The 27,825-nt window shown below is 49.1% G+C and overlaps 1 protein-coding gene across 2 annotated transcripts in view; it reads right to left on the reverse strand.

Annotated features, from left to right (window-relative positions):
* Nucleotides 1-6,889: 6,889 nt before the first annotated feature.
* The window catches only part of slc27a6 (solute carrier family 27 member 6), a 41,288-nt gene continuing 20,352 nt past the window's right edge, over nucleotides 6,890-27,825 (reverse strand). Inside the window, exons 6-11 of one of the 2 annotated variants that reach the window (XR_015067820.1) lie at nucleotides 26,905-26,995; nucleotides 26,629-26,827; nucleotides 26,355-26,452; nucleotides 16,658-16,788; nucleotides 9,259-10,241; nucleotides 6,890-9,172 (exon numbers count right to left, since the gene is read on the reverse strand). Coding sequence is in view for 1 of the 2 variants with exons in the window: in XM_085927029.1 (XP_085783155.1) it covers nucleotides 10,065-10,241; nucleotides 16,658-16,788; nucleotides 26,355-26,452; nucleotides 26,629-26,827; nucleotides 26,905-26,995 (696 nt within the window). In the remaining variant the exon portion in view is untranslated. Of the gene's footprint in view, nucleotides 10,242-16,657; nucleotides 16,789-26,354; nucleotides 26,453-26,628; nucleotides 26,828-26,904; nucleotides 26,996-27,825 lie in introns of both variants that reach the window. The other variant, XM_085927029.1, reaches the window with a different exon arrangement.

A 27,825-nucleotide genomic window follows, 5' to 3' on the forward strand; every position in this document is an offset into this window, starting at 1 on the left:
GCCTGGACCGAGCACCAATAAATCACGGGTCTTCTCACTCTACACACAGCCAAAAATTCACATTGCATTCACAAGTTATTTTTTTAGACTGGGACTGAAACTGAAAAATAAAACACAGAAAGAACAGGCCACCTGAGCTATACAGTTTGGTGAGTTTTTGCTTTGGTTGCTTTTGAGCTGTTTTTACAATAGTCAAAGTCAGCTTTATTGTCAATTTCTTCACGTTAAGACACACAAAGACATTGAAATTACGTTTCGGTGACTAGACAGATTACACAACACATACAAGCAAATAGCACAAAGAGTAAAAACGAAGAGACAAGAGCAATGAATAAGTAATAAGCAAATAACCCAAATAAATAAACAATAAATAAATAAATGGATGAATAAGAGGAGCAAAATGGAGCAAGTGTGCATACAGCAGACAGCCAAAATAAAGCGCAAAAGAACAGGACGTCAAGCAGCCGAGGGTGGAGGGGGGAGAGAATTCAGGATCCTGACAGCTTGGAGTACAAAGCTGTTGGCGAGTCTCGTGGTGCGGGAGCGCAGGCTTCTGTACCTCTTCCCAGAGGGCAGAAGATCAAACAAAGAGTGAGCGGGGTGACTCACATCACACACAATCGCGGTCGCCTTGCGGGTGAGACGGGAGGTGTATATGTCCTTCAGGGAGGGGAGCGGGGCCCCAACGATCTTACTAGCAGTGTTCACTATGCGTTGCAGAGCCTTCATGTTGTATTCAGTGCAGCCACCACCCCACACAGCGATGCAACTGGAGAGGACGCTCTCAATGGTGCCACGGTAGAATGTGGTCATGATGGCAGGAGGAGCACTTGCTTGCCTGAGTTTTCGCAGAAAGTACAGGCGGCGCTGAGCTTTCTTCGCCAGCGACGCAGCGTTGGTGGCCCAGGAGAGGTCCTCACTGATGTGCACCCCCAGGAATCTGGTGCTGCTCACTCTCTCCACCACAGCACCGTCGATGGTCAGCTGCACGTGTTGGGCAAGACCCTTCCGGAAGTCAACAACAATCTTCTTGGTCTTGCTGACGTTCAGCAGGAGGTTGTTGTCCCTGCACCACGTGGCCAGAAGGTCGACCTCCGACCTATATTGGGTCTCATCTCCCCCGATGATGAGACCCACCACAGTCATGTCGTCGGCATACTTCAGCACGCGGTTGCTGCTGTAGGTTGCGGTGCAGTCATGTGTCAGCAGGGTGAAGAGCAGCGGACTGAGCACGCAGCCCTGAGGGGCCCTCGTGCTCAGCGTGATGCTGCCGGAGACATTGTCCCCAACACGAACCACCTGAGGCCGCTGACAGAGGAAGTCCAGTAGCCAGTTGCAAAGGTAGGTACTGAGGCCCAGCTTGTCGAGTTTGGAGATGAGACGCTGTGGAACAATGGTGTTGAAGGCAGAACTGAAGTCCACAAACAGCAATCTCACATATGAGTTTCTGTTCTCCAGGTGGGTGAGGGCAGAGTGGAGGGCAGAGCAGATGGCATCCTCAGAGGACCGGTTGGCTCGGAAGGCAAACTGGAAGGGGTCTATGGTGGGGGGAAGAACAGATCTGACGTGCGCCATGACAAGCCGCTCAAAGCACTTCATGACGATGGACGTCAAGTGCCACAGGGCGGTAGTCATTGAAGCAGGAAGGAGCAGGATTTTTCGGCACAGGTATGATGGTGGCAGCCTTGAAACATGACAGGACGACGGCCTGCCGCAGGGAAATGTTAAAGATGTTCGTGAAGACATCCATCAGCTCCTCAGCACAGTCCTTCAGCGCTCGACCCGGGATGTTGTCCGGGCCCGCCGCCTTACGGGTGTTGATAGCGGCAAGCGTCCTCTTCACGCTAACGGGAGAGAGGTACAGGGGCTGCTCGTTCGGAGGGGGAGGGGTCTTCAGCAGGCAAGTGCTGTTTTGAGCATCAAAGCGAGCAAAGAAGCGGTTCAGTTCGTTGAGCAGAGGGACGTCGGCCTCACTGCTCTGCGGAGCGGGCTTGTAGTCCGTGATGGTCTGAATGCCTCGCTACAGGCCCCGAGCATCCCTGCTGTCCTTGAAGTGGGCAGTAATCTTGGAAAAGAATGCCTTTTTCGTATCCTTGATGCCCCGGGACAGGTTCGCCCTAGCCGATCTCACGCCCGCTTCATCCCCAGCCCTGTAGGCTTTGTCTTTGGCCCTCAGCAGCCCGAGGACAGCCCCTGTCAGCCATGGTTTCCAGTTAGCCCGAGTGACGATGCATTTTGTGAGGGTCACATCATCAATGCACTTCGCGATGTAAGAGGTCACGGAGACAGTATACTCCTTAATGTCCGTCTGACTGTTGCAAGTGGCCGCCTGCTTAAACATTTCCCAGTCTGTAGTGCCAAAGCAGTCCCGAAGAGCATCAGAGGCCCCCTCAGGCCACACTCTCACTCGCTTGCGAACCGGCCTGGAAGCCCTCACTCTTTGTCTGTACGCGGGCGTAAGCAGAACGGTGACGTGGTCAGAAAGTCCAATATGGGGGAGGGGGGTGGCCTTGAAAGCTCCTTTGTTATGTCTGATGGTTTTTGGGTTTTTTTCTGTGTCGTTATAAAATTCAACAGAATATCATTGTAGCAAAAACACTATGGTTTATTTGCGCTTTAAGTCCACCTATAAACAAACTTTTACCAACTGGTTCATCAACTACTACTATTGGGGTATCTTGAGTTTGTTGCTCTGTGACTTGTCACCTTATCATGGTGGAGGAGTTTGAGTGCCCCTATGATCCGAGGAGCCATGTTGTCTGGGCTTCATGGCCCTGGTAGGGTCACCCATGGCAAAAGGGTCCTAGGTAAGGGGCCAGACAAAGCACAGCTCAGAAGACCCTTTATGATGAATAAAATATATGGAACTAGTTTTCCCTCGCCCGAACGCGGGTCGCCTCCCTCTAGAGCCACGCCTGGAGGTGGGGCTCGAAGGCAAGTGCCTGGTGGCCGGGCCTTCGCCCATGGAGCCCGGCCAGGCACAGCCCGAAAAGAAAACGTGGGTCCTCCTTCCCATGGGCTCACCACCTGTAGGAAGAGTCAAAGGGTGCAAAGCGAGCTGAGCGGCAGCCAAAGGCGGGGACCTTGGCAGTCCGATACCCAGCTGCAGATGCTGGCTCTTGGGACATGGAATGTCACCTCTCTGGCTGGAAAGGAGCCCAAGCTGGTGTATGAGGCAGAAAAGTTCCGACTAGACACAGTCAGACTTGCCTCCACACATAGTTTGGGCTCTCAAGAGAGGGGCTGGACTCTCTTCCACTCTGGAGTTGCCCACAGTGAGAGGCGTCGAGCAGGTGTGGACATACTTATTGCCCCCCGGCTGGGCACCTGCACATTGGGGTTCACACCGGTGAACGAGAGGGTAGCCTCCCTCCGCCCTCGGGTGGGGGGGAGACGAGTCCTGACTGTTGTTTGTGCCTATGCACCGAACAGCAGCTCAGAGTACCCACCCTTTTTGGGGTGCTTAGAACAAGTGCTGGAGAGCGCTCCTGGGGACTCTATCTTCTACTGGGTGACTTCAATGCTCACGTGGGCAATGACAGTGAGACCTGGAAGGGCGTGATTGAGAGTAACGACCCCCCCAATCTGAACCTGAGCGGTGTTCTATTGTTGGACTTCTGTGCTCAACACGGATTGTCAATAATGAACGCCATGTTCAAACATAAGGGTGTCCATGTGTTCACTTGGCACCAGGACACCCGAGGTTGCGGTTCGATGATCGACTTTGTAGTCGTGTCATGGGATTTGCGGCCGCATGTTTTGGACACTCAGGTGAAGAGAGGGGCGGAGCTGTCAACTGATCACCACCTGGTGGTGGGTTGGCTCCGATGGTGGGGGAAGAGATGCCGGTCCGACCTGGCAGACCCAAACGCTCTGTGAGGGTCTGCTGGGAATGTCTGGCAGAATCCCCTGTCAGGAAGAGCTTCAGGTGAAGCTCCGGGAGAGCTTTTCCCACATCCCAGGGGAGGTGGGGGACATTGAGTCCGAGTGGACCATATTCCGTGCCTCCATTGTTGAGGTAGCCGATCAAAGCTGTGGCCGTAAGGTGGTCGGTGTCTGTTGTGGCGGCAGTCCCCAAACCCGGTGGTGGACACCAGCGGTAAGGGATGCCATCAAGCTGAAGAAGGAGTCCTATCGGGCCGTTTTGGCCTGTGGGACTCCAGAGGCAGCCGACAGGTAGCGGATGACCAAGCGGAACGTGGCTTCGGCGGTTGCTGAGGCAAAAACCTGGGCGTGGGAGGAGTTTGGCGAGGCCATGGAGAATGACTTCCGGACAGCTTCGAGGAAATTCTGGTCCACCATCCGGCGTCTCAGGACGGGGAAGCAGTGCACCGTCAACACTGTTTACAGTGGAGATGGCGTGCTGCTGACCTCAACTCGGGACGTCGTGAGTCGGTGGGGAGAATACTTCGAAGACCTCCTCAATTCTACCGACACGCCTTCCATTGTGGAAGCAGGGCCTGGAGACTCTGAGGCGGACTCTCCAATCTCTGGGGTCGAAGTAGCTGAGGCACTTAAAAAACTCCTCGGGGGCAAGGTCCCAGGGGTGGATGAGATCTACTCGGAGTTCTTAAAGGCTCTGGATGTTGGGGGGCTGTCCTGGCTAACACGCCTCTGCAACATTGCGTGAACATCTGGGACAGTGTCTCTGGATTGACAGACTGGGGTGGTGGTTCCCCTCTTTAAAAAGGGGGACCGGAAGGTGTGTTCCAACTACAGAGGAGTCACACTCCTCAGCCTCCCTGGTAAGGTCTATTCAGGGATGCTGAAGAGGAGGGTCCATCGGGAGGTCGAATCTCAGATTCAGGAGGAGCAGTGTGGCTTTCGTCCTGGCCGTGGAACAGTGGACCAGCTCTACACCCTCGGCAGGATCCTCGAGGGTGCATGGGAGTTTGCCCAACCAGTCCACATGTGTTTTGTGGACTTGGAGAAGGCGTTTGACCGTGTCCCTCGGGAGGTTCTCTGGAGGGTGCTTCGGGAGTACGGGGTGCTGCGCCAACTGATAAGGGCGGTTCGGTCCCTGTATCACCGATGCCAGAGTTTGGTCTGCATTTCCGGCAGTAAGTCGGATTCGTTCCCAGCAAGGGTTGGGCTCTGCCCTTTGTCACCAATTCTATTAATAACTTTTATGGACAGAATTTCTAGGCGCAGCCAAGGCGTTGAAGGTGTCCGGTTTGGGGACCTCAGCATTGCGTCTCTGCTTTTTGCAGACGACGTGGTGCTGTTGGCTTTTTCAAGCCGTGATCTCCAGCTCTTACTGGAGCGGTTCACAGCAGTGTGAAACGGTCGGGATGAGTGTCAGCACCTCCAAATCCAAGTCCATGGTCCTCAGTTGGAAAAGGGTGGAATGCCCTCTCCGGATCGGGGATGAGATCCTGCCCCAAGTTGAGCTCAAGTATCTTGGGGTCTTGTTCACGAGTGAGGGCAGGATGGAGCGCGAGATCGACAGGCAGATCGGTGCAGCGTTGGCAGTAATGCGGACTCTGTACCGGTCCGTCGTGGTGAAGAGAGAGCTGAGCCAGAAGGCAAAGCAGAAGGCGGTTGATCTACGCTCCTACCCTCACCTATGGTCATGAGCTATGGGTCATGACCGAAAGAATGAGATCCCGGATACAAGTGGCTGAAATGAGTTTCTTCTGCAGGGTGTCTGGGCTCTCCCTTAGAGATAAGGTGAGAAGCTCGGTCATCCGGAAGAGACTCGGAGTAGAGCCGCTGCTCCTCCATGTTGAGAAGAGCCAGATGAGGTGCCTCGGGCATCTCATCAGGATGCCTCCTGGACGCCACCCTGGGGAGGTGTTCCGGGCATGTCCCACACCATCTCTAGGAGCGTAGATCAACCGCCTTCTGCTTTGCCTTCTGGCTCAGCTCTCTGTTCACCACGACGGACCGGTACAGAGTCCGCATTACTGCCAACGCTGCACCGATCCGCCTGTCGATCTCGCGCTCCATCCTGCTCTCACTCGTGAACAAGACCCCAAGATACTTGAACTCAACTTGGGGCAGGATCTCATCCCCGATCCGGAGAGGGCATTCCACCCTTTTCCGAGACCCCGGGGACGACCCAGGACGCGCTGGAGAGACTATGTCTCTCAGCTGGCCTGGGAACGCCTTGGGATCCCCCGGGATGAGCTAGATGAAGTGGCTGGGGAGAGGGAAGTCTGGGAGTCCCTCCTAAAGCTGCTGCCCCCGCGACTTGACCCCGGATAAGCGGAAGAAGTTGGATGGATGGATGGATGGATGGATGGATGGATGGATGGATGGATGGATGGATGGATGGATGGATGGATGGATGGATGGATGGATGGATGGATGGATGGATGGATGGATGAGTTTGTTGCGCTTCAAATCGATGTTTCAAAAATCCAAATCAAATAAACCAGTTTCTTATTTATTCAAATTCAATTGAATATCATTGCAGCAAAAACACTATGCTTTATTTCCGATTTAAGTCCCCCTATAAACAAACTTTTACTAATTGCTTCATCAACTACTACTATTGGGGTATCTTGAGTTTTTTGCTCAAATCCATTTTTCAAAAATAGAAATCAAATAAACCAGTCCTACCTGTTAAAGGTTTACTTTAAACATACTCAAGAGATTCCCAGTGTATGTGACAAAGTAACATCTCATTGCAGACTCAACCAAAGGTCATAGAGCTGTCAGGGCTCACTTGAATATTTCAACTTGCTAGCCACAGAAATAACCCATGTGGCATTGGCACGCTTCTCATATTACAGTGAAGTGTTTATACAAAAATGGCACACTTCGGCAGACATATAGAATCTGTGTCATGAAAAGACATGAAATAAAAGTGCAGGTTACAATGGACAGCTTTCTGGTATTGCTTAGTGGTATTTGTACTGCTTATTCTATTCCTATCCAAGTTGAAGTGAGGGGTGGGGCATGCTGGACTGGTTTCCAATCAATCACAGGGCACATTTGCCCCTTTAGACTGACTATTTAATGTAGACGAATTGTCTTCAAATATGGGAGGAAAACGGAAGAAACAAAAGAAAAGAAAACTACAGCACAGGACAATATTGCCAATTTCTCACAGGAAAGGTCAGAGTCAAGTTTCAAACCCTATACAAAGGGTTAATTTAAGTGTAAGAGATATGGACTGAGCATGTGACCTGTGCTCTTTCAAAATTTTATGAAAGCCCTTTTCCACGTAAGGAATATGAGATCCGGACATTCGCCCCGAGAAATCCCTCGCGATTGTTTCCTTATGAATTTCAATGGAGGATTCTTGCGATGTACTGTAAAACCTACAGCGCTCTGACTGAGATACTATACTACATGGATTGCAAACCACAGGGAGCACAGTGTCACTGCCATATTGTAGTTTTTGGGCTCGTTTTTGCCGCTGACTAACTGAGCAGGCTAATACATATCAACCTGGAAAAGAAAACAAACAAGAAGGTGAAGGCAAAGCAAGAAGGTTGCCATCACAGACAAAATGCAGGTGAAAATATTTTTGTGCATTCACTACAATTGGTCTGTAATACAATAGGTCTATATTACACAAGTGATACAGCAAGAGAAAAGATGAGGACAAACAATGAGATTACGATCCAAGACGGGGATTGTGAGTATGAGTAAGTGTAAGGATGTGTGTTTGCGTGTGTGTACTGTGTGTGCGTGTGTGTGCGTGCGCGCGTGCGTTTGAGCAGGCCAATCTAAGTAAAAATACCAGTGCCAATTTTTTGTGGCAATCCAGCCCTGCCATGCTGGTGCCAAGGACGCTATCCAACGTAGATGTAGCAAATTTCCTCAAGTCACAGCACCAACTTTGTGATAAACAGGTCAGAAGGCGAAGAACACATACAACTGTTGGCAAAGGGGAGCAACTTACTCACCCAGAAAACACTGTAATTAACACTGAGGCGTATGTGGAATACAAACCACAAACAAACTCACCGAATTGTCTCAAATGACAAACTACTGGAAATGTAAGTTTAAGTCTGACAATTGACCCGTTCTCCCTTTTTGCAAACACACAATAACTGTATTTACACTAAATATTTGTAGTCAAAATAAAAAGAGCTAATGGCAAAATGTCTATCTCAACTGGTAACAATTTTGCTTCAAGCATTTATTTTTTCAAGGTGAATTCAATAAAATGTGGAAATGTTAAAACATATAATGCACACATTTATCATTGAACATTTTACAGTGGAACTCACACACTTGTGGATTTATGTAGGTTTACAAGTGGTTTCTGACCATTGTATTTGTTTAAGCATACTGTATTCTCTTTTAGATAATGGATGTTTCTCAATCTAGATTGAAAAGGTCTATTCTATAGATTATGTTGTATGCTAAATTGTCTGATATAGGGAGGGATTTGTGTAAAATGTATTCACACAAACACATGCGCGGTCTTCACATGTGTTTTTCAGATACACAAATGTAATTTTCATGTGTTTTTCATATATATATATATATATATATATATATATATATGTGTGTGTGTGTGTGTGTGTGCGCGTGTGTGCGCATGTGTGTGTGTTTCTGTGTGTGTGATTTTCACAAATGTTTGTTATTGTTATGTGTGGGAGGAGGGGCGAGGCACATGGGTGGTCAAGGATACGGATCTCTCACAGGAGGCACAGCTGGTAAAGTGGAGGGGGGAGGCACACAGTCAGGATCCGACCAGGACGAGGGAGTGAATTTCTCCCAAGGATCAAGCGCTGAGGTGCAGGAGACAGGCTCCAGGCGGCGCAGACTGGATGGGAGGGGCGGCTGGGCTGGGCCGGTTTTGACTGTGGTGTGCGTTTGTGTGTCCTGATGCCTTTGTGAGCCTGACAGTGGGTACATGTTGAGGCACCGACTAAAAGGGCAGGATGGATGGGAAGGCTTGTGGCTCTCCCTGCGGCCTTGGGAGCCTGAATCACCATCATCCTGCGAGCTGACGTTTAGCAGTGCAGGGCACATTAGTTATTTTGCTATTCCTCCAAAATAAACAAATGGAATAGAAAAGAATTGTTTTCATTTCCCTGATCAAAAATCCACAAATTGAGCTTGTTAGTGAAAAATGGATCGTCATGGCTTTTATCTTTCTTTAATCCCCTTTAAAACATCAAGCATTAAGTGGGGATTTGTGGTCAGGCCCGACCAAGTCGAGAGTTGCTATCCAGCCTGTTTTAGATGCATGCCTACAACAACACACCTGATACAAATCATTCACATTAATATCAGGCTTTTCCAAAGATTCCCAATGACCTGAGCATTTGATTAAGGTGAGTAGGGACACACCTCAAACAGGCAGGATAGGGGCAGATAGGGTGTGTTTCATCAGGTGATCAAGGAACTCAGCCAATCTTCATTCATCCATCCTGTTCTGGTGGAGGTATCCTTGGCTCCTTGCATTTATCATAAAAAAGCTCTAAAACTTTACTCTGGGAGAGACAAACAGGAGAGGCGTAACATTCCCAACAGCAAATAAATGGCAGTATTCATCTGATTTTAAATTTCTTTTTTTTTAAGTTTTATATTCATCATAATCTGTGTAAGTAGAGAGAGACTAACAAGGTAAGAATGTCACTGCTCCATACTACAGTTGTGTTTTTACTGTGCATATGACGGATAAATACCATAAATTTGTATTTCCTGAAAACAGGGTCTTTTAACATCTGAAATAACCTGCTAAAGATCTTTTACCAGGCTTTACTGGGGATCTTTAACAGTCTTTACCAGGGTTATTTTCTTTTTATGCTTTACTGTGCTGGAAGAGGAAGTATTGAGAAAAGGCACACTGTACTGATCAGGCAGAGGAGTATGTTCATCACTAAGCTTTTGTCTGCCCATCTCCACAAACTGTCTCAAAAACTCTTGTCATGCTGGCCATGGCTTTACAGTCAATATGTACTGTAAATGGTCACAAGTGGATATGGTCATGATTACAGTCACCTTGTGAGTCTGACTCATGAGACTGAATGTGTACATTTTTAGATGCTATCAGTACTTTAATTAAATACTATCTCTGTTTTAATACTTTATTTTTTAGTATAGTTTAGTATTTTACATACTTTTTTAAATCTCAGACATTATTCTCACAAGTACTATAGCTTGAGTTCCCCACAGAGGATACTCTGGTAGACACTTTTTGTTAAAGGAACATAGCTGTTCTGCTGATAATCCAAAACATAAAGAGGATCTGATATTGTTGAGGGATTATATCCATTCTGAACCAGCTGGAACTTCTGCTGTTTAAAGGTGCTTGTCATTTCCATCACTACCTAAGGAGACACATAAAACAAAAATCAATGTAATTCCAATGAATCGTACGCAACGCAGTGTGCAAAATGGTATATCATTCTGAACATGCAGTGAGAGTAGATTATATATATGTATTTTCAGACAATACATATTGATTCTGAAAATGAAAATAACTGAAAAAAACCTTTCACAGGCAATTTGGAATGTTTTTGGAATGTAGAAGACAACCAACGCAGGCACGGGGAGAATATGCAAACTCCAATTAGGAAGGCCGGAATCAAACTCACAACCTCTGCACAGACAGACATGCTACCAGTAGTTGCTTGTTAATTAAATGCAAGGGTTTTTGCAGGAATTTATTAACAGAAAAATACTGCATTATATGAACCCATTAAATTAATAAGAAACACACTTATTAATTTAATGGGTTCATATAATGCATTAATGAATTAATAAGAAACACACTTCCCCTCCGTGAGTCGTCACCTTATCGTGGTGGAGGGGTTTGCGTGCCCTTATGATCCTAGGAGCCATGTTGTCTGGGGCTTCATGCCCCTGGTAGGGTCACCCATGGCAAAAGGGTCCTAGGTGAGGGGCCAGACAAAGCATGGCTCAGAAGACCCCTTATGATGAAAAAGATATATGGATTTCGTTTTCCCTCGCCCGGACGCGGGTCACCGGGGCCCCTCTCTGGAGCCAGGCCTGGAGGTGGGGCTCGAAGGCGAGCGCCTGGTGGCCGGGCCTTTGCTCATGGGGTCCGGTCGGGCATAGCCCGAAAAGAAGACGTGGGTCCCCCTTCCAATGGGCTCACCACCTATAGGAGGGGCCAAAGGGGTCGGGTGCATAGTGAGCTGGGCGGCGGCCAAAGGCGGGGACCTTGGCGGTCCGATCCCCAGCTGCAGAGGCTGGCTCTAGGGACATGGAATGTCACCTCTCTGGCTGGAAAGGAGCCCGAGCTGGTGTGTGAGGCAGAAAGGTTCCGACTAGACATAGTCGGACTTGCCTCCACACATAGTTTGGGCTCTGGTACAAGCCCTCTCGAGAGGGGCTGGACTCTCTTTCACTCTGGAGTTGCCCACGGTGAGAGGCGTCGAGCAGGTGTTGGCATACTTATTGTCCCCCGGCTGGGCGCCTGCACATTGGGGTTCACCCCGGTGAGCGAGAGGGTAGCCTCCCTCCGCCTTCGGGTGGGGGGACGGGTCCTGACTGTTGTTTGTGTCTATGCACCGAACGGCAGCTCAGAGTACCCACCCTTCTTAGAGTCCCTGGAGGAAGTGCTGGAGAGCGCTCCTTCTGGGGACTCCATCGTTCTACTGGGTGACTTCAATGCTCACGTGGGCAATGACAGTGAGACCTGGAAGGGCGTGATTGGGAGGAACGGCCCCCCCGATCTGAACCCGAGCGGTGTTCTATTATTGGACTTCTGTGTGTCACGGTTGGAATGGAGCAGGACGACCAAGTGCAGCTTGGACCAGGGTTTATCGGAGGAACCAAAGACAGACTCTGCAAACTGACATGACTTAACAAAACGATAACATGACTGACTAACCGAAAACAGACTTGAAAACGACAGGGACCAAAAAGACATGAAGACGACACGACAACAAAACAACAGCAACCGCAACAAAACGACAATGATCTGACGGGGCATGAGGGGCAGACAGGACTTATATACATGACAGGTAACAAGAGGCAGGTGAGAATAATCAAACTAATCAGGGGCACACAGGAGGGGAGGGGCGAGCACACAGACCGAAACCATGACAACGGACACATGGTGGAACGGCTGGGTACGAGACGTGACAGTACCCCCCCCCCCCGTTCCATGGGAGCCACCTGGCGACTTGCCAGGTTTGTCGGGATGGGACCGCACGCCACACGCCGCCAAAGGCCGACTGGGTGACGGCCGCTGGATCCACGCCGCCGGAACTGGTGGCGGCCGTAGCATCTGCGCCGTCGGAACTGTGTCGGGGGGCGGCCGTGTGTCTTGCGGCGCTGAAAACCGACTGGGTGACGGCCGCTGGATCCGCGCCGCCGGAGCTGGTGGCGGCCGCAGCATCCGCGCCGTCGGAACTGGTTCAGGTGGTGGCCGCACGCCACACGCCGCCGAAGGCCGACTGGGTGACGGCCGCTGGATCCACGCCGCCGGAACTGGTGGCGGCCGTAGCATCTGCGCCGTCGGAACTGTGTCGGGGGGCGGCCGTGTGTCTTGCGGCGCTGAAAACCGACTGGGTGACGGCCGCTGGATCCGCGCCGCCGGAACTGGTGGCGGCCGCAGCATCCGCGCCGTCGGAACTGGTTCAGGTGGTGGCCACACGCCACACGCCGCCGAAGGCCGACTGGGCGACGGCCGCTGGATCCACGCCGCCGGAACTGGTGGCGGCCGTAGCATCTGCGCCGTCTGAACTGTGTCGGGGGGCGGCCGTGTGTCTTGCGGCGCTGGAACTGGGTCGGGTGTCGCTGACAGGAGCCGATGGTAGAGTGAGGTCCAAGCGCTGGTCGCTATGATGGTCGGATCATTCTGTCACGATTGGAATGGAGCAGGGCGACCAAGTGCAGCTTTGACCAGTGTTAGGGTTTATAAACTATCTTGATCGTATGATTATGTTGGGATGTAGACTAGAATGATGAACTTTGTTTGAACCTTTTACCTTCCCGTGACTCTGAAAAGTTTAACCATTCAGTTGTTGAAGCTTTCCAGATGGTGTGAAGGCGTCCTTGTTTTGCTCCACTAGGATTTATGTCCACGGCCTCGTGGAGCGATAAACTGGGACCCTCCCAAGTGGTTAATCATTTGCTGAGGTGACCACCACACATGTCAAATGTCACCCTCACCTTGGCTGACTCTCACCCCCACCCTTCTTCTCTCAATAAATACTCTCTTGCATGACTTCAACGGCAGACTTTGTTCGGACATTGCTGTATCTACAGTAACGAACAAATTCTCCACTTGCAAGTGTTCAAAGGGCATATTGTCTCTCGTGTGGTTCTTGCAAAATAAGTTAGAGTTAGAACATCTCTAACAACCAGGGTTTATCGGAGGAACCAAAGACAGACTCTGCAAACTGACATGACTTAACAAAACGATAACATGACTGACTAACCGAAAACAGACTTGAAAACGACAGGGACCAAAAAGACATGAAGACGACACGACAACAAAACAACAGCAACCGCAACAAAACGACAATGATCCGACGGGGCATGAGGGGCAGACAGGACTTATATACATGACAGGTAACAAGAGGCAGGTGAGAATAATCAAACTAATCAGGGGCACACAGGAGGGGAGGGGCGAGCACACAGACCGAAACCATGACAACGGACACATGGTGGAACGGCTGGGTACGAGACGTGACACTGTGCTCGACACGGATTTTCTATAATGAACACCATGTTCAAGCATAAGGGTGTCCATGTGTGCACTTGGCACCAGGACACCCTAGGCCACAGTTCGTTGATTGACCTTGTAGTCGTGTCATCGGATTTGTGGCCGCATGTTTTGGACACTCGGGTAAAGAGAGGGGCGGAGCTGTCAACTGATCACCACCTGGTGGTGGGTTGGCTCCGATGGTGGGGGAAGATGCCGGTCCGACCGGGCAGACCCAAACGCTCTGCGAGGGTCTGCTGGGAACGTCTGGCAGAATCCCCTGTCAGGAGGAGCTTCAACTCCCACCTCCGGCAGAGCTTTTCCCACGTCCCGGGGGAGACGGGGGAAATTGAGTCCAAGTGGACCTTGTTCCGCGCCTCCATTGTTGAGGCAGCCAACCGGAGCTGTGGCCGTAAGGTTGTTGGTGCCTGTCGTGGCGGCAATCCCCGAACCCGCTGGTGGACACCGGCGTTAAGGGATGCCGTCAAGCTGAAGAAGGGCCTTTTTGGCCTGCGGGACTCCGGAGGCAGCTGACAGGTACCGGATGGCCAAGCGGAACGCGGCTTCGGCGGTTGCTGAGGCAAAAACTCGGGCGTGGGAGGAGTTTGGCGAGGCCATGGAGAATGACTTCCGGACGGCTTCGAGGAAATTCTGGTCCACCATCCGGCGTCTCAGGAGGGGGAAGCAGTGCACGGTCAACACTGTTTACAATGGAGATGGTGTGCTGCTGACCTCGACTCGGGATGTCGTGAGTCGGTGGGGGGAATACTTCGAAGACCTCCTCAATTCCACCAACACGCCTTCCTTTGTGGAAGCAGGGCCTGGGGGCTCTGAGGCGGACTCTCCAATCTCGGAGGTCGAAGTCACTGAGGTAGTTAAAAAACTCCTTGGTGGCAAGGCCCCGGGGGTGGATGAGAGCCGCCCGGATTTCTTAAAGGCTCTGGATGTTGTGGGGCTGTCTTGGCTGACACGCCTCTACAGCATTGCGTGGACATCGGGGACGGTGGCTCTGGATTGGCAGACTGGGGTGGTGGTTCCCCTCTTTAAGAAGGGGGAACGGAGGGTGTGTTCCAATTACAGGGGAATCACACTCCTCATTCTCCCTGGTAAGGTCTATTCAGGGGTGCTGGAGAGGAGGATCCGTCGGGAGGTCGAACCTCGGATTCAGGAGGAGCAGTGTGGCTTTCGTCCTGGCCGTGGAACAGTGGACCAGCTCTACACCCTCGACAGGATCCCTCGGGAGGTTCTCTGGAGGGTGCTTCGGGAGTACGGGGTGCCGAGCCAACTGATAAGGGCGGTTCGGTCCCTGTATCACCGATGCCAGAGTTTGGTCCGCATTTCTGGCAGTAAGTCGGATTCGTTCCCAGTGAGGGTTGGACTCCGCCAAGGCGGCCTTTTGTCACCGATTCTGTTCATAATTTTTATGGACAGAATTTCTAGGCGCAGCCGAAGCGTTTAGGGCGTCCGGTTTGGGGACCTCAGCATCGCGTCACTGCTTTTTGCAGATGACGTGGTGCTGTTGGCTTCTTCAGGCCGTGATCTCCAGCTCTCACTGGAGCGGTTCGCAGCCGAGTGTGAAGTGGTCGGGATGAGGGTCAGCACCTCCAAATCCGAGTCCATGGTCCTCGGTCAGAAAAGGGTGGAATGCCCTCTCTGGATCGGGGATGAGATCCTGCCCCAAGTGGAGGAGTTCAAGTATCTTGGGGTCTTGTTCACGAGTGAGGGCAGGGTGGAGCGTGAGATCGACAGGCGGATCGGTGCAGCGTCGGCAGTAATGCGGACTCTGTACCGGTCCGTCGTGGTGAGGAGAGAGCTGAGCCAAATGGCAAAGCTCTCGATTTACCGGTCGATCTACGCTCCTACCCTCACCTATGGTCACGAGCTATGGGTCGTGACCGAAAGAACGAGGTCCAGGATACAAGCGGCTGAAATGAGTTTCCTCCGCAGGATGTCCGGGCTCTCCCTTAGAGATAGGGTGAGAAGCTCGGTCATCCGGGAGAGACTCGGAGTAGAGCCGCTGCTCCTCCACGTTGAGAGGAGCCAGATGAGGTAGCTCGGGCATCTCATCAGGATGCCTCCTGGACGCCTCCCCGGGGAGGTGTTCCGGGCATGTCCCACCGGTAGGAGACCCCGGGGACGACCCAGGACGCGCTGGAGAGACTACGTCTCTCGGCTGGCCTGGGAACGCTTTGGGATCCCCCGGGATGAGCTGGAGGAAGTGGCTGGGGAGAGGGAGCTCTGGGAGTCCCTCCTAAAGCTGCTGCCCCCGCGACCCGACCCCGGATAAGCGGAAGAAGATGAAGGTGAAGGTGAAGAAACACACTTTAGGTTAACATGTTGGTGTGGCCAATGACAATCGTTCGTTCGTTCGTTCATTCATTCATTCATTCATTCATTCATTCATTCATTCATTCATTTTCTGAACCGCTTTGTCCCCACGGGGGTCGCGGGCGTGCTGGAGCCTATCCAAGCCGTCATCGGGCAGCAGGCGGGGAACACCCTGAATTGGTTGCCAGCCAATCGCAGGGGAAAGAGAAACGAACAACCATCCGCACTCGCACTCACACCTAGGGACAATTTGGAGTGCTCAATCAGCCTACCAAGCATGTTTTTGGGATGTGGGAGGAAACCGGAGTGCCCGGAGAAAACCCACGCGGGCTCGGGGAGAACATGCAAACTCCACATGGGGTCGGAGGTGGAAACGAACCCGCACCCTCCTAACTGCGAGGCGGACGTGCTACCTAGTGCTCCACCGAGCCGCCCCAATGACAATCGTTCCTTTGGAAAATTAATTGTCCACCCCAGCTGTACTATACGTATATATACGCTCACTTCCATGTAACAAAATAATCTGCAACCCCAGGTTAACCAAGAGTTTCAAGTTTGATATGTTTACTGAAGTATTAATATTGATATGTTTACTGAAGTATTTACTAAATTTACATTTACATGTTGCATGTGGTACAGTAAAGTGAAGAAGAAAACAAATAAGTGACAGCATGGAAAACAGTAACTATTTCACATGGGTACCTTTGATGGTGTTATACAAATTACTCGGTTCCTTACCTGAAGTCTTAAGAAGACTGGTCGAGCATACGTGGGTAGCTCCATCACCACATGTTTAAAAAGTGTGTTCCCGTCAAACATGAAGCCTGGTCTTACAATAATGGCAGCCATTCCAGCTCTTCCCTCATGCCCTATAAACACATAATAAATACATTAAAAAAACCAAACATTGCAAATTTTAAATTTGGATGAAATAGATGAATAATTTATATATATATCCATCCATTCAAAGTTTAAAAGCGTGTCCCTCGAAAGGCTTTCACAATTAGTTAGTGCGGCTAAACAAACAACATGTTTACTTGACCCGCTTCCAACCAAACTATTTAAAGAATTATTTCAAATCTTAGGACCGTCCGTTTCAAATATAATTAATCTGTCTATCTCCTCTGGGATAGTGCCAACAGCCTTTAAAACCGCTATTATTAAACCGCTACTTAAGCGACCAAATCTTGACCCGGACTGTCTCAGTAACTATAGGCCAGTTTCAAATCTCCCATTCATAGCAAAACTGTTTGAAAAAGTAGTAGCGCAGCAGCTTATTGATTACATGGTCGCTAATAATCGATATGAATCTTTTCAGTCTGGGTTTAGAGCTAATCATTCCACTGAGACAGCACTTGCTAAAGTGACTAATGATCTCCTCTTAGCTATGGATTCAAATACTTCATCGGTATTGTTACTACTCGATCTTAGTGCTTCCTTCGACACTGTTGACTTCAATACTTTATTAGAGCGTCTTAAAGGTTGTGTTGGTATTTCGGGGTCAGCACTAGGCTGGTTTCCGTCGTATCTATCAGACAGGACGCACCGAGTGGTCCATGGCAATGCGTCCTCTGAGCTCTATAAAGTTACGTGTGGTGTCCCACAGGGATCGATACTAGGACCAATTCTATTTAATATTTATATGACTCCGCTTGGGAACATAATACGTAAATATAATATTAGTTTTCAATGTTACGCGGATGACACCCAATTATATATGCCATTATCAATGACAGATCCGCGGGACTGTTGTAATCTTGAGGCATGCCTTGCGGAGATCAAGCAATAGATGTCTCTCAACTTCCTTCGTCTGAACCCAGATAAAACTGAGATGTTGATAATTGGTCCAGCTCGTTATCAACATTTATTTAAGGAAACCGCTATAACTCTAGATAACAGTACTATCACTCAGAGTGATACTGTAACTAATCTCGGGGTAATATTTGACCAAACGCTCTCCTTTCAAAAGCACATTAAGAATATAACCAGAATAGCATTTTTTCACCTTCGTAATATTGCTAAGATTCGCCCAATCCTCTCGACCGGTGATGCCGAAATTATTATACATGCATTTATCACGTCGCGCCTGGACTACTGTAATGCATTATTCTCTGGTCTTCCCAAGTCCAGCATCAAAAGTCTACAGTTAGTACAAAATGCTGGTGCAAGGCTGCTCTCACGGACAAGAAAATTTGATCACATTACCCCAATATTAGCCAATTTACACTGGCTCCCGGTCCATTTAAGATGTGACTTCAAGGTTCTTCTATTAACCTATAAATCATTGCATGGCTTAGCGCCTTCATATCTCGTTGACTTAGTTTTTCCTTATGTTCCGTCTCGTAACCTTCGTTCGCAAAACGCTAGTCTTTTAGTGACACCGAGGGCCAAGAAAATGTCTGCAGGGGCTAGAGCATTTTCTATTCGGGCTCCAGAGCTCTGGAATGCCCTGCCAATGGATATTAGAACTGCTACCTCAGTAGAAACATTTAAGACACGTTTAAAGACGTATTTCTATGATATGGCCTTTAATTAACCTGTAGTAGCCGATTCGGCTGGAGTTTGTTTTTGCTCCCTCTCCCCGACCCCACTCCCCCCACCCCTCCCCGGCTGGGGAGGTGGTTAGGTGACACCCAAGCTGACGACGGCTATCTAGATTCTCGTGGACCAATTCAGCATGAGGGAACTGCAGCGGAATACCCTCTTAGAGGACACTGCCAGGACAATCGAAGGCACCTCCGACAGCTCTTCGCTTTGGCCTGGACATCCACTTTTTGATTTCCATATTATGTATTTTATGTGCCCTCTTTGCATCCATTGCAGCCTGGTGATCCTGAAAGGGGGATCCTTCCATCTGTGGTCCCTTCTCAAGGTTTCTCATTTTTCCCCTGGTAGGGGTTTTTGAGTTTTTCCTGGCCCTTTTGGGAGCCCTAGATCAGGGGATGCTTTGAGAATAATTGTCAATTGATTGTCTATGTGAAGCCCTTTGAGACTGCTTGTGATTTAGGGCTATACAAATAAACTTGACTGACTTAATCCATCCATTTTCTGAACTGCTTTGTCCCCACGGGGATTGCGGGCGTGCTGGAGCCTATCCCAGCCATCATCGGGCAGTAGGCGGGGGACACCCTGAACCGGTTGCTAGCCAATCGCAGGGCACACAGAGTCAAATGACCATCTGCACTCATACCTAGGGACAATTTAGAGTCTTCAATCGGCCTACCAAGCATGTTTTTGGGATGTGGGAGGAAACCGGAGTGCCCGGAGAAAACCCACGCGAACACGGGGAGAACATGCAAACTCCACACAGGGAGGACCGGAGGTGGAATCCAACCCGCACCCTCCTAACTGTGAGGCGGACGTGCTACTCACTGCGCCACCGAGCCGCCTTGTAAGTAGTCCCATTTGATTTATTATTAGTTGTGTGTTGCTCGTGTAGTGTCGGCGCTAGGATTTATATACAGTATGCTTGTATATTTGCAGAACTCTATCTCTGTCAATAAACGTTATGTTAATAAAAAGTATGCCGGAGGTGGAATCGAACCCACACCCTCCCAACTGTGAGGCGGACGTGCTATATATGTGTGTGTGTGTGTGTGTGTGTGTGTGTGTATATATATATATATATATATATATATATATATATATATATATAAAACCATCTATAACCATCTCTGTCACTCCAATTCATTCAATCCATCGATCGTCCTTTATGTAAACAATGCCCTGTATGCGGCGCAAATGCGCCGCTGATGTCGGACTCGTCGTCAGTTGCAGTTCAAACTATTCCACAAGCCCATATAACGATATATAAAGTATATATTAAATTACTATAATATAAACTACAATTTTATCAAACCATCTGTGTCACTCCAAATCAATGAATCTATCGATCAAATTCTTCATACTTTATGTAAACAACGCAGCGTGTGCAGCGCGGCGCTGACGTCGGCTTTGTCGTCAGTTGCAGTTCAAATTAATCCAAAATATCTTGATCTTCATCTTCTTCCGCTTATCCTGGGTCAGGTCGCGGGGGCAGCAGCTTTAGGAGGGACTCCCAGACCTCCCTCTCCCCAGCCACTTCCTCCAGCTCATCCTGGGGGATCCCAAGGCGTTCCCAGGCCAGCCGAGAGACGTAGTCTCTCCAGCGCGTCCTGGGTCGTCCCCGGGGTCTCCTACCGGTGGGACAAGCCTGGAACACCTCCCCGGGGAGGCGTCCAGGAGGCATCCTGATGAGATGCCCGAGCCACCTCATCTGGCTCCTCTCAACGTGGAGGAGCAGCGGCTCTACTAGGAGTCTCTCCCGGATGACCGAGCTTCTCACCCTATCTCTAAGGGAGAGCCCGGACATCCTGCGGAGGAAACTCATTTCAGCCGCTTGTATCCTGGACCTCGTTCTTTCGGTCACGACCCATAGCTCGTGACCATAGGTGAGGGTAGGAGCGTAGATCGACCGGTAAATCGAGAGCTTTGCCATTTGGCTCAGCTCTCTCCTCACCACAACGGACCGGTACAGAGTCCGCATTGCTGCCGACGCTGCACCGATCCGCCTATCGATCTCACGCTCCATCCTGCCCTCACTCGTGAACAAGACCCCAACATACTTGAACTCCTCCACTTGGGGCAGGATCTCATCCCCGATCCGGAGAGGGCATTCCACCCTTTTCTGACCGAGGACCATGGACTCGGATTTGGAGGTGCTGACCCTCATCCCGACCACTTCACACTCGGCTGCGAACCGCTCCAGTGAGAGCTGGAGATCACGGACTGAAGAAGCCAACAGCACCACGTCATCTGCAAAAAGCAGTGACGCGATGCTGAGGTCCCCAAACCGGACGCCCTAAACGCCTCGGCTGCGCTTAGAAAATCTGTCCATAAAAATTATGAACAGAATCGGTGACAAAGGGCAGCCTTGGCGGAGTCCAACCCTCACTGGGAACGAATCCGACTTACTGCCGGAAATGCGGACCAAACTCTGGCATCGGTGATACAGGGACCGAACCGCCCTTATCAGTTGGCTCGGCACCCCGTACTCCCGAAGCACCCTCCAGAGAACCTCCCGAGGGACACGGTCGAACGCCTTCTCCAAATCCACAAAGCACATGTGGACTGGTTGGGCGAACTCCCATGCACCCTCGAGGATCCTGCCGAGGGTGTAGAGCTGGTCCACTGTTCCACGGCCAGGACGAAAGCCACACTGCTCCTCCTGAATCCGAGGTTCGACCTCCCGACGGATCCTCCTCTCCAGCACCCCTGAATGGACCTTACAAGGGAGGCTGAGGAGTGTGATTCCCCTGTAATTGGAACACACCCTCCGGTCCCCCTTCTTAAAGAGGGGAACCACCACCCCAGTCTGCCAATCCAGAGGCACCGTCCCCGATGTCCACGCAATGCTGTAGAGGCGTGTCAGCCAAGACAGCCCCACAACATCCAGAGCCTTTAAGAACTCCGGGCGGATCTCATCCACCCCCGGGTTCTTGCCACCAAGGAGTTTTTTAACTACCTCAGTGACTTCGACCTCCGAGATTGGAGAGTCCGCCTCAGAGTCCCCAGGCCCTGCTTCAACAAAGGAAGGCGTGTTGGTGGAATTGAGGAGGTCTTCGAAGTATTCCCCACACCGACTCACGACATCCCGAGTCGAGGTCAGCAGCACACCATCTCCACTGTAAACAGTGTTGACCGTGCACTGCTTCCCCCTCCTGAGACGCCGGATGGTGGACCAGAATTTCCTCGAAGCCGTCCGGAAGTCATTCTCCATGGCCTCGCCAAACTCCTCCCACGCCCGAGTTTTTGCCTCAGCAACCGCCGAAGCCGCGTTCCGCTTGGCCATCCGGTACCTGTCAGCTGCCTCCGGAGTCCCGCAGGCCAAAAAGGCCCTATAGGACTCCTTCTTCAGCTTGACGGCATCCCTTACCGCCGGTGTCCACCAGCGGGTTCGGGGATTGCCGCCACGACAGGCACCAACAACCTTACGGCCACAGCTCCGGTCAGCTGCCTCAACAATGGAGGCGCGGAACAAGGTCCACTCGGACTCAATGTCCCCCGCCTCCCCCGGGACGTGGGAAAAGCTCTGCCGGAGGTGGGAGTTGAAGCTCTTCCTGACAGGGGATTCTGCCAGACGTTCCCAGCAGACCCTCACAGAGCGTTTGGGCCCCCTTTGGCCCCTCCTATAGGTGGTGAGCCCATTGGAAGGGGGACCCACGTCTTCTTTTCGGGCTATGCCCGACCGGACCCCATGAGCGAAGGCCACCAGGCGCTCGCCTTCGAGCCCCACCTCCAGGCCTGGCTCCAGAGAGGGGCCCCGGTGACCCGCGTCCGGGCGAGGGAAAACGAAATCCATATATCTTTTTCATCATAAGGGGTCTTCTGAGCCGTGCTTTGTCTGGCCCCTCACCTAGGACCCTTTTGCCATGGGTGACCCTACCAGGGGCATGAAGCCCCAGACAACATGGCTCCTAGGATCATAAGGGCACGCAAACCCCTCCACCACGATAAAGTGACATCTCACGGAGGGGTAATCTAAAATATAAACAACAATTTTATCAAACCATCTGTGTCACTCCAAATCATTCAATCCATCGATCGAATTTTTCGTCCTTTATGTAAACAACGGCGCGTGTGCGGCGGACTCGTCGTAAGTTGCAGTTCAAATTATTCCACAGGCCCATATAACAATATATAAACTATATATAAAATAACAATAATATCAACAACTATTTTATTGAACCATCCGTGTCACTCCAAATCATTAAATCCATCGGAATCTTCATCTTGTGTCACTTAAAAAACACCAACAAAAAAACAGCTGTTGACTCCGATCAAATAATAATAATAATAATAATATCAAATAAATGTAACATAAAAAACAATTTTAACGAACCATCCATGTCACTCCAAATCATTAAATCCATCGGAATCTTTATCTGCTGTGTCACTTAAAAAAAAAAAAAAAACAACAGCTGTTGACTCCGGAAATACGTGCACTGCTGACGTCAGCCTCGTCGTCAGCCTCGTCGTCAGCCTCGTCGTCAGCCTCGTCGTCAGCCTCATCGTCAGCCTCGTCGTCAGGCTCGTCGTCAGCCTCGTCGACAGCCTCGTCGTCAGTTGCGGCTCCAATTATTCCACAGATCTACGTATATAACTGTATTGTAGCGTTACCAAAGTACCAGGCAAGACGTGGGTTTGGTAACCGGCTCTTTATTTCCCAAAACAAGAGCTCAACATATGAGCCAACACAGTGCTATAAGCAAGCGCCCTGGATCGCTCTTCCTGTCTGCCTTCACGGCCTTGCTCGACAATCGGAACTACTGAAGTCTAACAACATAGACGTTGCCACTCTAAATAAACTATACTGCTCAAAAAAATTAAAGGAACAGTTTTTTATCAGGGTATGGCATGAATTCCATTACACTTTTCTGATAAGGTTCTGGTCAGGCACGTGGCAGAGGGGGTTGTTAATCACTTTCAGCTGCATTGGTGTTGATGGAATTAACAACAGATACACTAGAGGGGCAACAACGAGATGGTCCCCAAAACAGGACTGGTTTTGCAGGTGGAGGCCATTTCAAGCTCCTCCCTCTTGATCTTTTTTAACTGTTTTTCCACAAGTGTTGGCTTTAGCAAGAGTCATTATCACGACTGGAAGCATGAGGCGATTTCTTAACCCTCCTGAAGTTGCGCAGATTGTCCAACTCCTCCAGGATGACACATTCATGCGTGCTGTTGCAAGAAGATTTGATGTGTCTCCCAGTAGAATCTCCAGAGCATGGAGGAGATTCCAGGAGACAGGCAGTTACTCTAGGAGAGCTGCACAGGGCCGTAGACGGTCCTCATCCCATCAGCAGGACCGATATCCGCTGCTTTGTGCAAGGAGGAACAGGTTGAGCACTGCCCGAGCCCTACAGAATGACCTTCAGCAGACTACTGGTGTGAATGTTTTTGCCCAAACAGACAGAATCAGACTTCACGAGGGTGGCCTCAGGGCACGACGTCCTGTAGTGTGCCCTATGCTCACTCCTCAGGAGCTCGATTGGCATTTGCCATAGAACACCAGAATTGGCAAGTCCGCCACTGGCGCCCTGTGCTTTTCACATATGAGAGCAGGTTTACCCTGAGCACCTGTGAGAGACTTGAAAGGGTCTGGAGAAGCCAAGGAGAGCGCTATGCTGCCAGAAACATTCAGCATGACCGGTTCGGTGGTGGGTCAGTGATGGTCTGGGGAGGCATTTCCATGGAGGGACGAACAGACCTCTACAGGCTAGAGAACGGCAGTCTGACTGCCATTAGGTATCGGGATGAAATCCTTGCACCCATGGTCAGACCCTACGCTGGTGCAGTAGGTCCTGGGTTCCTCCTGATCCACGACATTCCCGGCCTCATGTGGCAAGGGTATGCAGACAGTATCTGGAGGATGAAGGAATTGACACAATTGAATGGCCCTCATGATCACCTGATCTAAACCCGATAGAACACCTTTGGGACATAATGTTTCGGTCCATCAGACGCCGCCAGGTTGCTCGTTAGACTTTGCAGGAGCTCACTGATGCCCTAAGACAGATCTGGGAGGACATCCCACAAGACACCATCCGTCGTTAGGAGCATGCCGCGACGTTGTCAAGCATGCATACAAGCATGTGGGGGCTACACAAGATATTGAAAAAAGAGTTTTGAATTGCAGAAATTGAATTTAGGCAAAATGGACGAGCCTGCCACATCATTTTTTCACTTTGATTTTTGGGGTATTTATATACTGAGCCCTCTGTAGGCTGAAAACTTTTATTTCCATCAAAAGATGTGGCATCCTTTTGTTCCTGAGACATTAAACTGTCCATATCAGTATAGATATCCAACTTTTTTTTTTCACCATTGAAATCTGATGTGTTTTCAAAGTGTTCCATTAATTTTTTGGAGCAGTGTATATATCAAATAACTATAAAATGAATAAAAAGTTTATCGAATCATCTGTGTCAATCCAAATCATAAAATTTCTTGACTCCGGAAGTCAGTGAATGGAACTCATTGTCAGTGAGGCTCGAATTATTACACTGCCATAGTGCGCCCTCAAGGGGTTTAAAGTGAAAATATTATGTGAAGTGATCAACAATACTAGTAAGTAAGAAATGTGTTAATGATCAAGTAAATATTTTTTCATAATAACTTACTGGCATGTTATAGCATCTCTCTCTCTCTCTCTCTCTCTCTCTCTCTCTCTCTCTCTCTCTCTCTCTCTCTCTCTCTCTCTCTCTCTCTCTCTCTCTCTCTCTCTCTCTCTCTCTCTCTCTCTCTCTCTCTCTCTCTCTCTCTCTCTCTCTCTCTCTCTCTCTCTCTCTCTCTCTCTCTCTCTCTCTCTCTCTCTCTCTCTCTCTCTCTCTCTCTCTCTCTCTCTCTCTCTCTCTCTGTCCACGCGAACACGGGGAGAACATGCAAACTCCACACAGGGAGGACCGGAGGTGGAATCCAACCCGCACCCTCCTAACTGTGAGGCGGACGTGCTACTCACTGCCCCACCGACCCGCCTTGTAAGTGGTCCCATTTGATTTATTATTAGTTGTGTGTTGCTCGTGTAGTGTCAGCGCTAAGATTTATATACAGTATGTTTGTATATTTGCAGAACTCCATCTCTGTCAATAAACGTTATGTTAATAAAAAGTATGCCTCCCCAAAGAACCATCTCTTTCCCGACAATCCTCTTTGTGTATATTCTCTCACAAATGATAATTAAACATTAAAAGGCCTGCGTCTTATAGTCCGGTGCGGCTTTTATATGAACAAAACAAGATGGTTTTTCCCTAATTTTAGCTGGTGCAGCTTATAATCAGGTGCGCCTTATAGTCCGCAAAATACGGTACATACATATAAAGATCATATATGCATAAATGGCTCCGCTTCCCTCTCACATTTCAAAGACATGCGTGATAGGCCGATTGAGCACTCCAAATTGTTTGTAGGCGTGAGTGTGGATGAGGGTGTACCCTGCCTAATCGTCAATGACTGTTGGGATAGCCCCCTGTTTGCCTATGTATAAGAAGTTGGGATTTTTTGTTTTTGTGTGTGTGTGTGTGTGTGTGTGTGTGTGCGTGTGTGCGTGTGTGCGTGTGTGCTTGTTACACACACATTCACACCGTAATATGTGGGAATCGAACTCACAGTGTCAGCACACAAGACAGGTAAGACAAGTGTACCTCTACACCATCAGCAAATCCCCGGTTGGGAAAACAAAAAATATGCATAAACGTACAATTTCCAATGCAAAAGGAATTTATATTATTTCATAATCTGTGTTTTTTCCAGCAAATATCAGCACCAGGGCATGAAAAAATGAAAACATCTCTGTTGGACTGGGCTTAACATCATCCTTTTGGTTATGTAAATACCTTTTTAAGAAGCTGACATTGAGACATTTTAGAGAATTGCTCTATATAGAAACATACTATACCTGGTATTTCCACGCCATACACATTGACTTCTTGGATAAAATCAACTGACCCAAGGGTTTCTGCCACCTCTGTTGTTGCTATATTTTCACCTTTCCACCTGAATCCAGGAAAACAAAATGTGCCAAAGTTAATAACACTGCTACTAAAACAAAAAGATTTTAATTCTCACTATTCTATACAAATACCCGATTGTAACAAAGTGGAAAAAACATTTGGACACTTGCATACCCTGCCTTTGACTTGATGATTAAATAAAATCATATACAATTGTACCTGTAGGTGTCTCCAACTCTGTCTTTGAAAGAGATGAAACCCTCACTATCTTCAGCCATCAGGTCACCTGTGTTAAAGTAGGCATCTCCCTTGACAAACACGTTCCTTATCAACTTCTTTTCAGTCAGCTGCTTGCTTCCAGCATACCCAAAGAAAGGGGTTAGGGCACTTACTTTAGATAGCAAAAGCCCTGTCTCACCTGAGAAATGGCAGTAAAGTTCAGATCATTACTACGGAAGATGAAAACTACTTCAGTGAGTGGAAAAAAAATCATACCTTTTTTCACTCGCTGACAGAAACCATACTGATCTTTCATTGGTTCATCTTTCATCATGTTATACTTAACCAGATCATATTTGAGCAGGAGCTACACAACAAAGTTGTATTTCATTAGACAATGAAATTCAGTCACAAATCAAGTCTCAATATCTGTGCATCTGATCATTTGAATCAGGTGTGTTGGAGGAGGGAGACCTCTAAAACATGCAAAACAGTAGCCCTCGAGGACTGGGTTTGGATACAATTGCTGAAAACTAACATAATTGCAGGAGGGTTTTCAAGGGTTTTCTAATCATGCCTTCTAACACAATTAGCAAACACAATGAACCTGGAGGGATGGTTGCTGGAAATGGGCCTTTATACACCTATGTAGATATTCCATTTAAAACCAGACGTTTGCAGCTAAAATACTCATTTACCACATGTATAGCGTGTATTCTTGATTAGTTTAATCTTATTGAAATTGACAAAAAATAATGATTTTATTTTAAAATATGGACATTCCTAAATGACCCCAAAACTTTGAATGATGTCTAAAAGTATAAACATTTGGGTTATCGTCTTCCTTCTGATATTTGAAAATATCATTAGCTTGGTCTTTTCAGTACTACGAACAAGGTTAACACTATGCTTTCTGTATTTTCACACACACAATAAGTCAAAGTCAAAGTTACAGTGCTTTGAGAATAATTGTCAATTGTTTGTCTATGTGAAGCTCTTTGAGACTGCTTGTGATTTAGGGCTATACAAACAAACTTGACTTGACAATTGGCTGTACCATGTATTACAGTAACACGGTGCCAATGCTCTGAGGGCCATCTTTTATTCTGAAGTTGGTCATTGGCGGCGTGTTACCGTAATGCTAAATATGAACAATTGTTGCAGCGATTTGCAGGCTTGACTTCCATCTGGGTGACT

This window comes from Syngnathus leptorhynchus, chromosome 12, assembly GCF_054491065.1.
Source record: "Syngnathus leptorhynchus isolate UIUO chromosome 12, UIUO_Slep, whole genome shotgun sequence".
NCBI lineage: Eukaryota > Metazoa > Chordata > Actinopteri > Syngnathiformes > Syngnathidae > Syngnathus > Syngnathus leptorhynchus.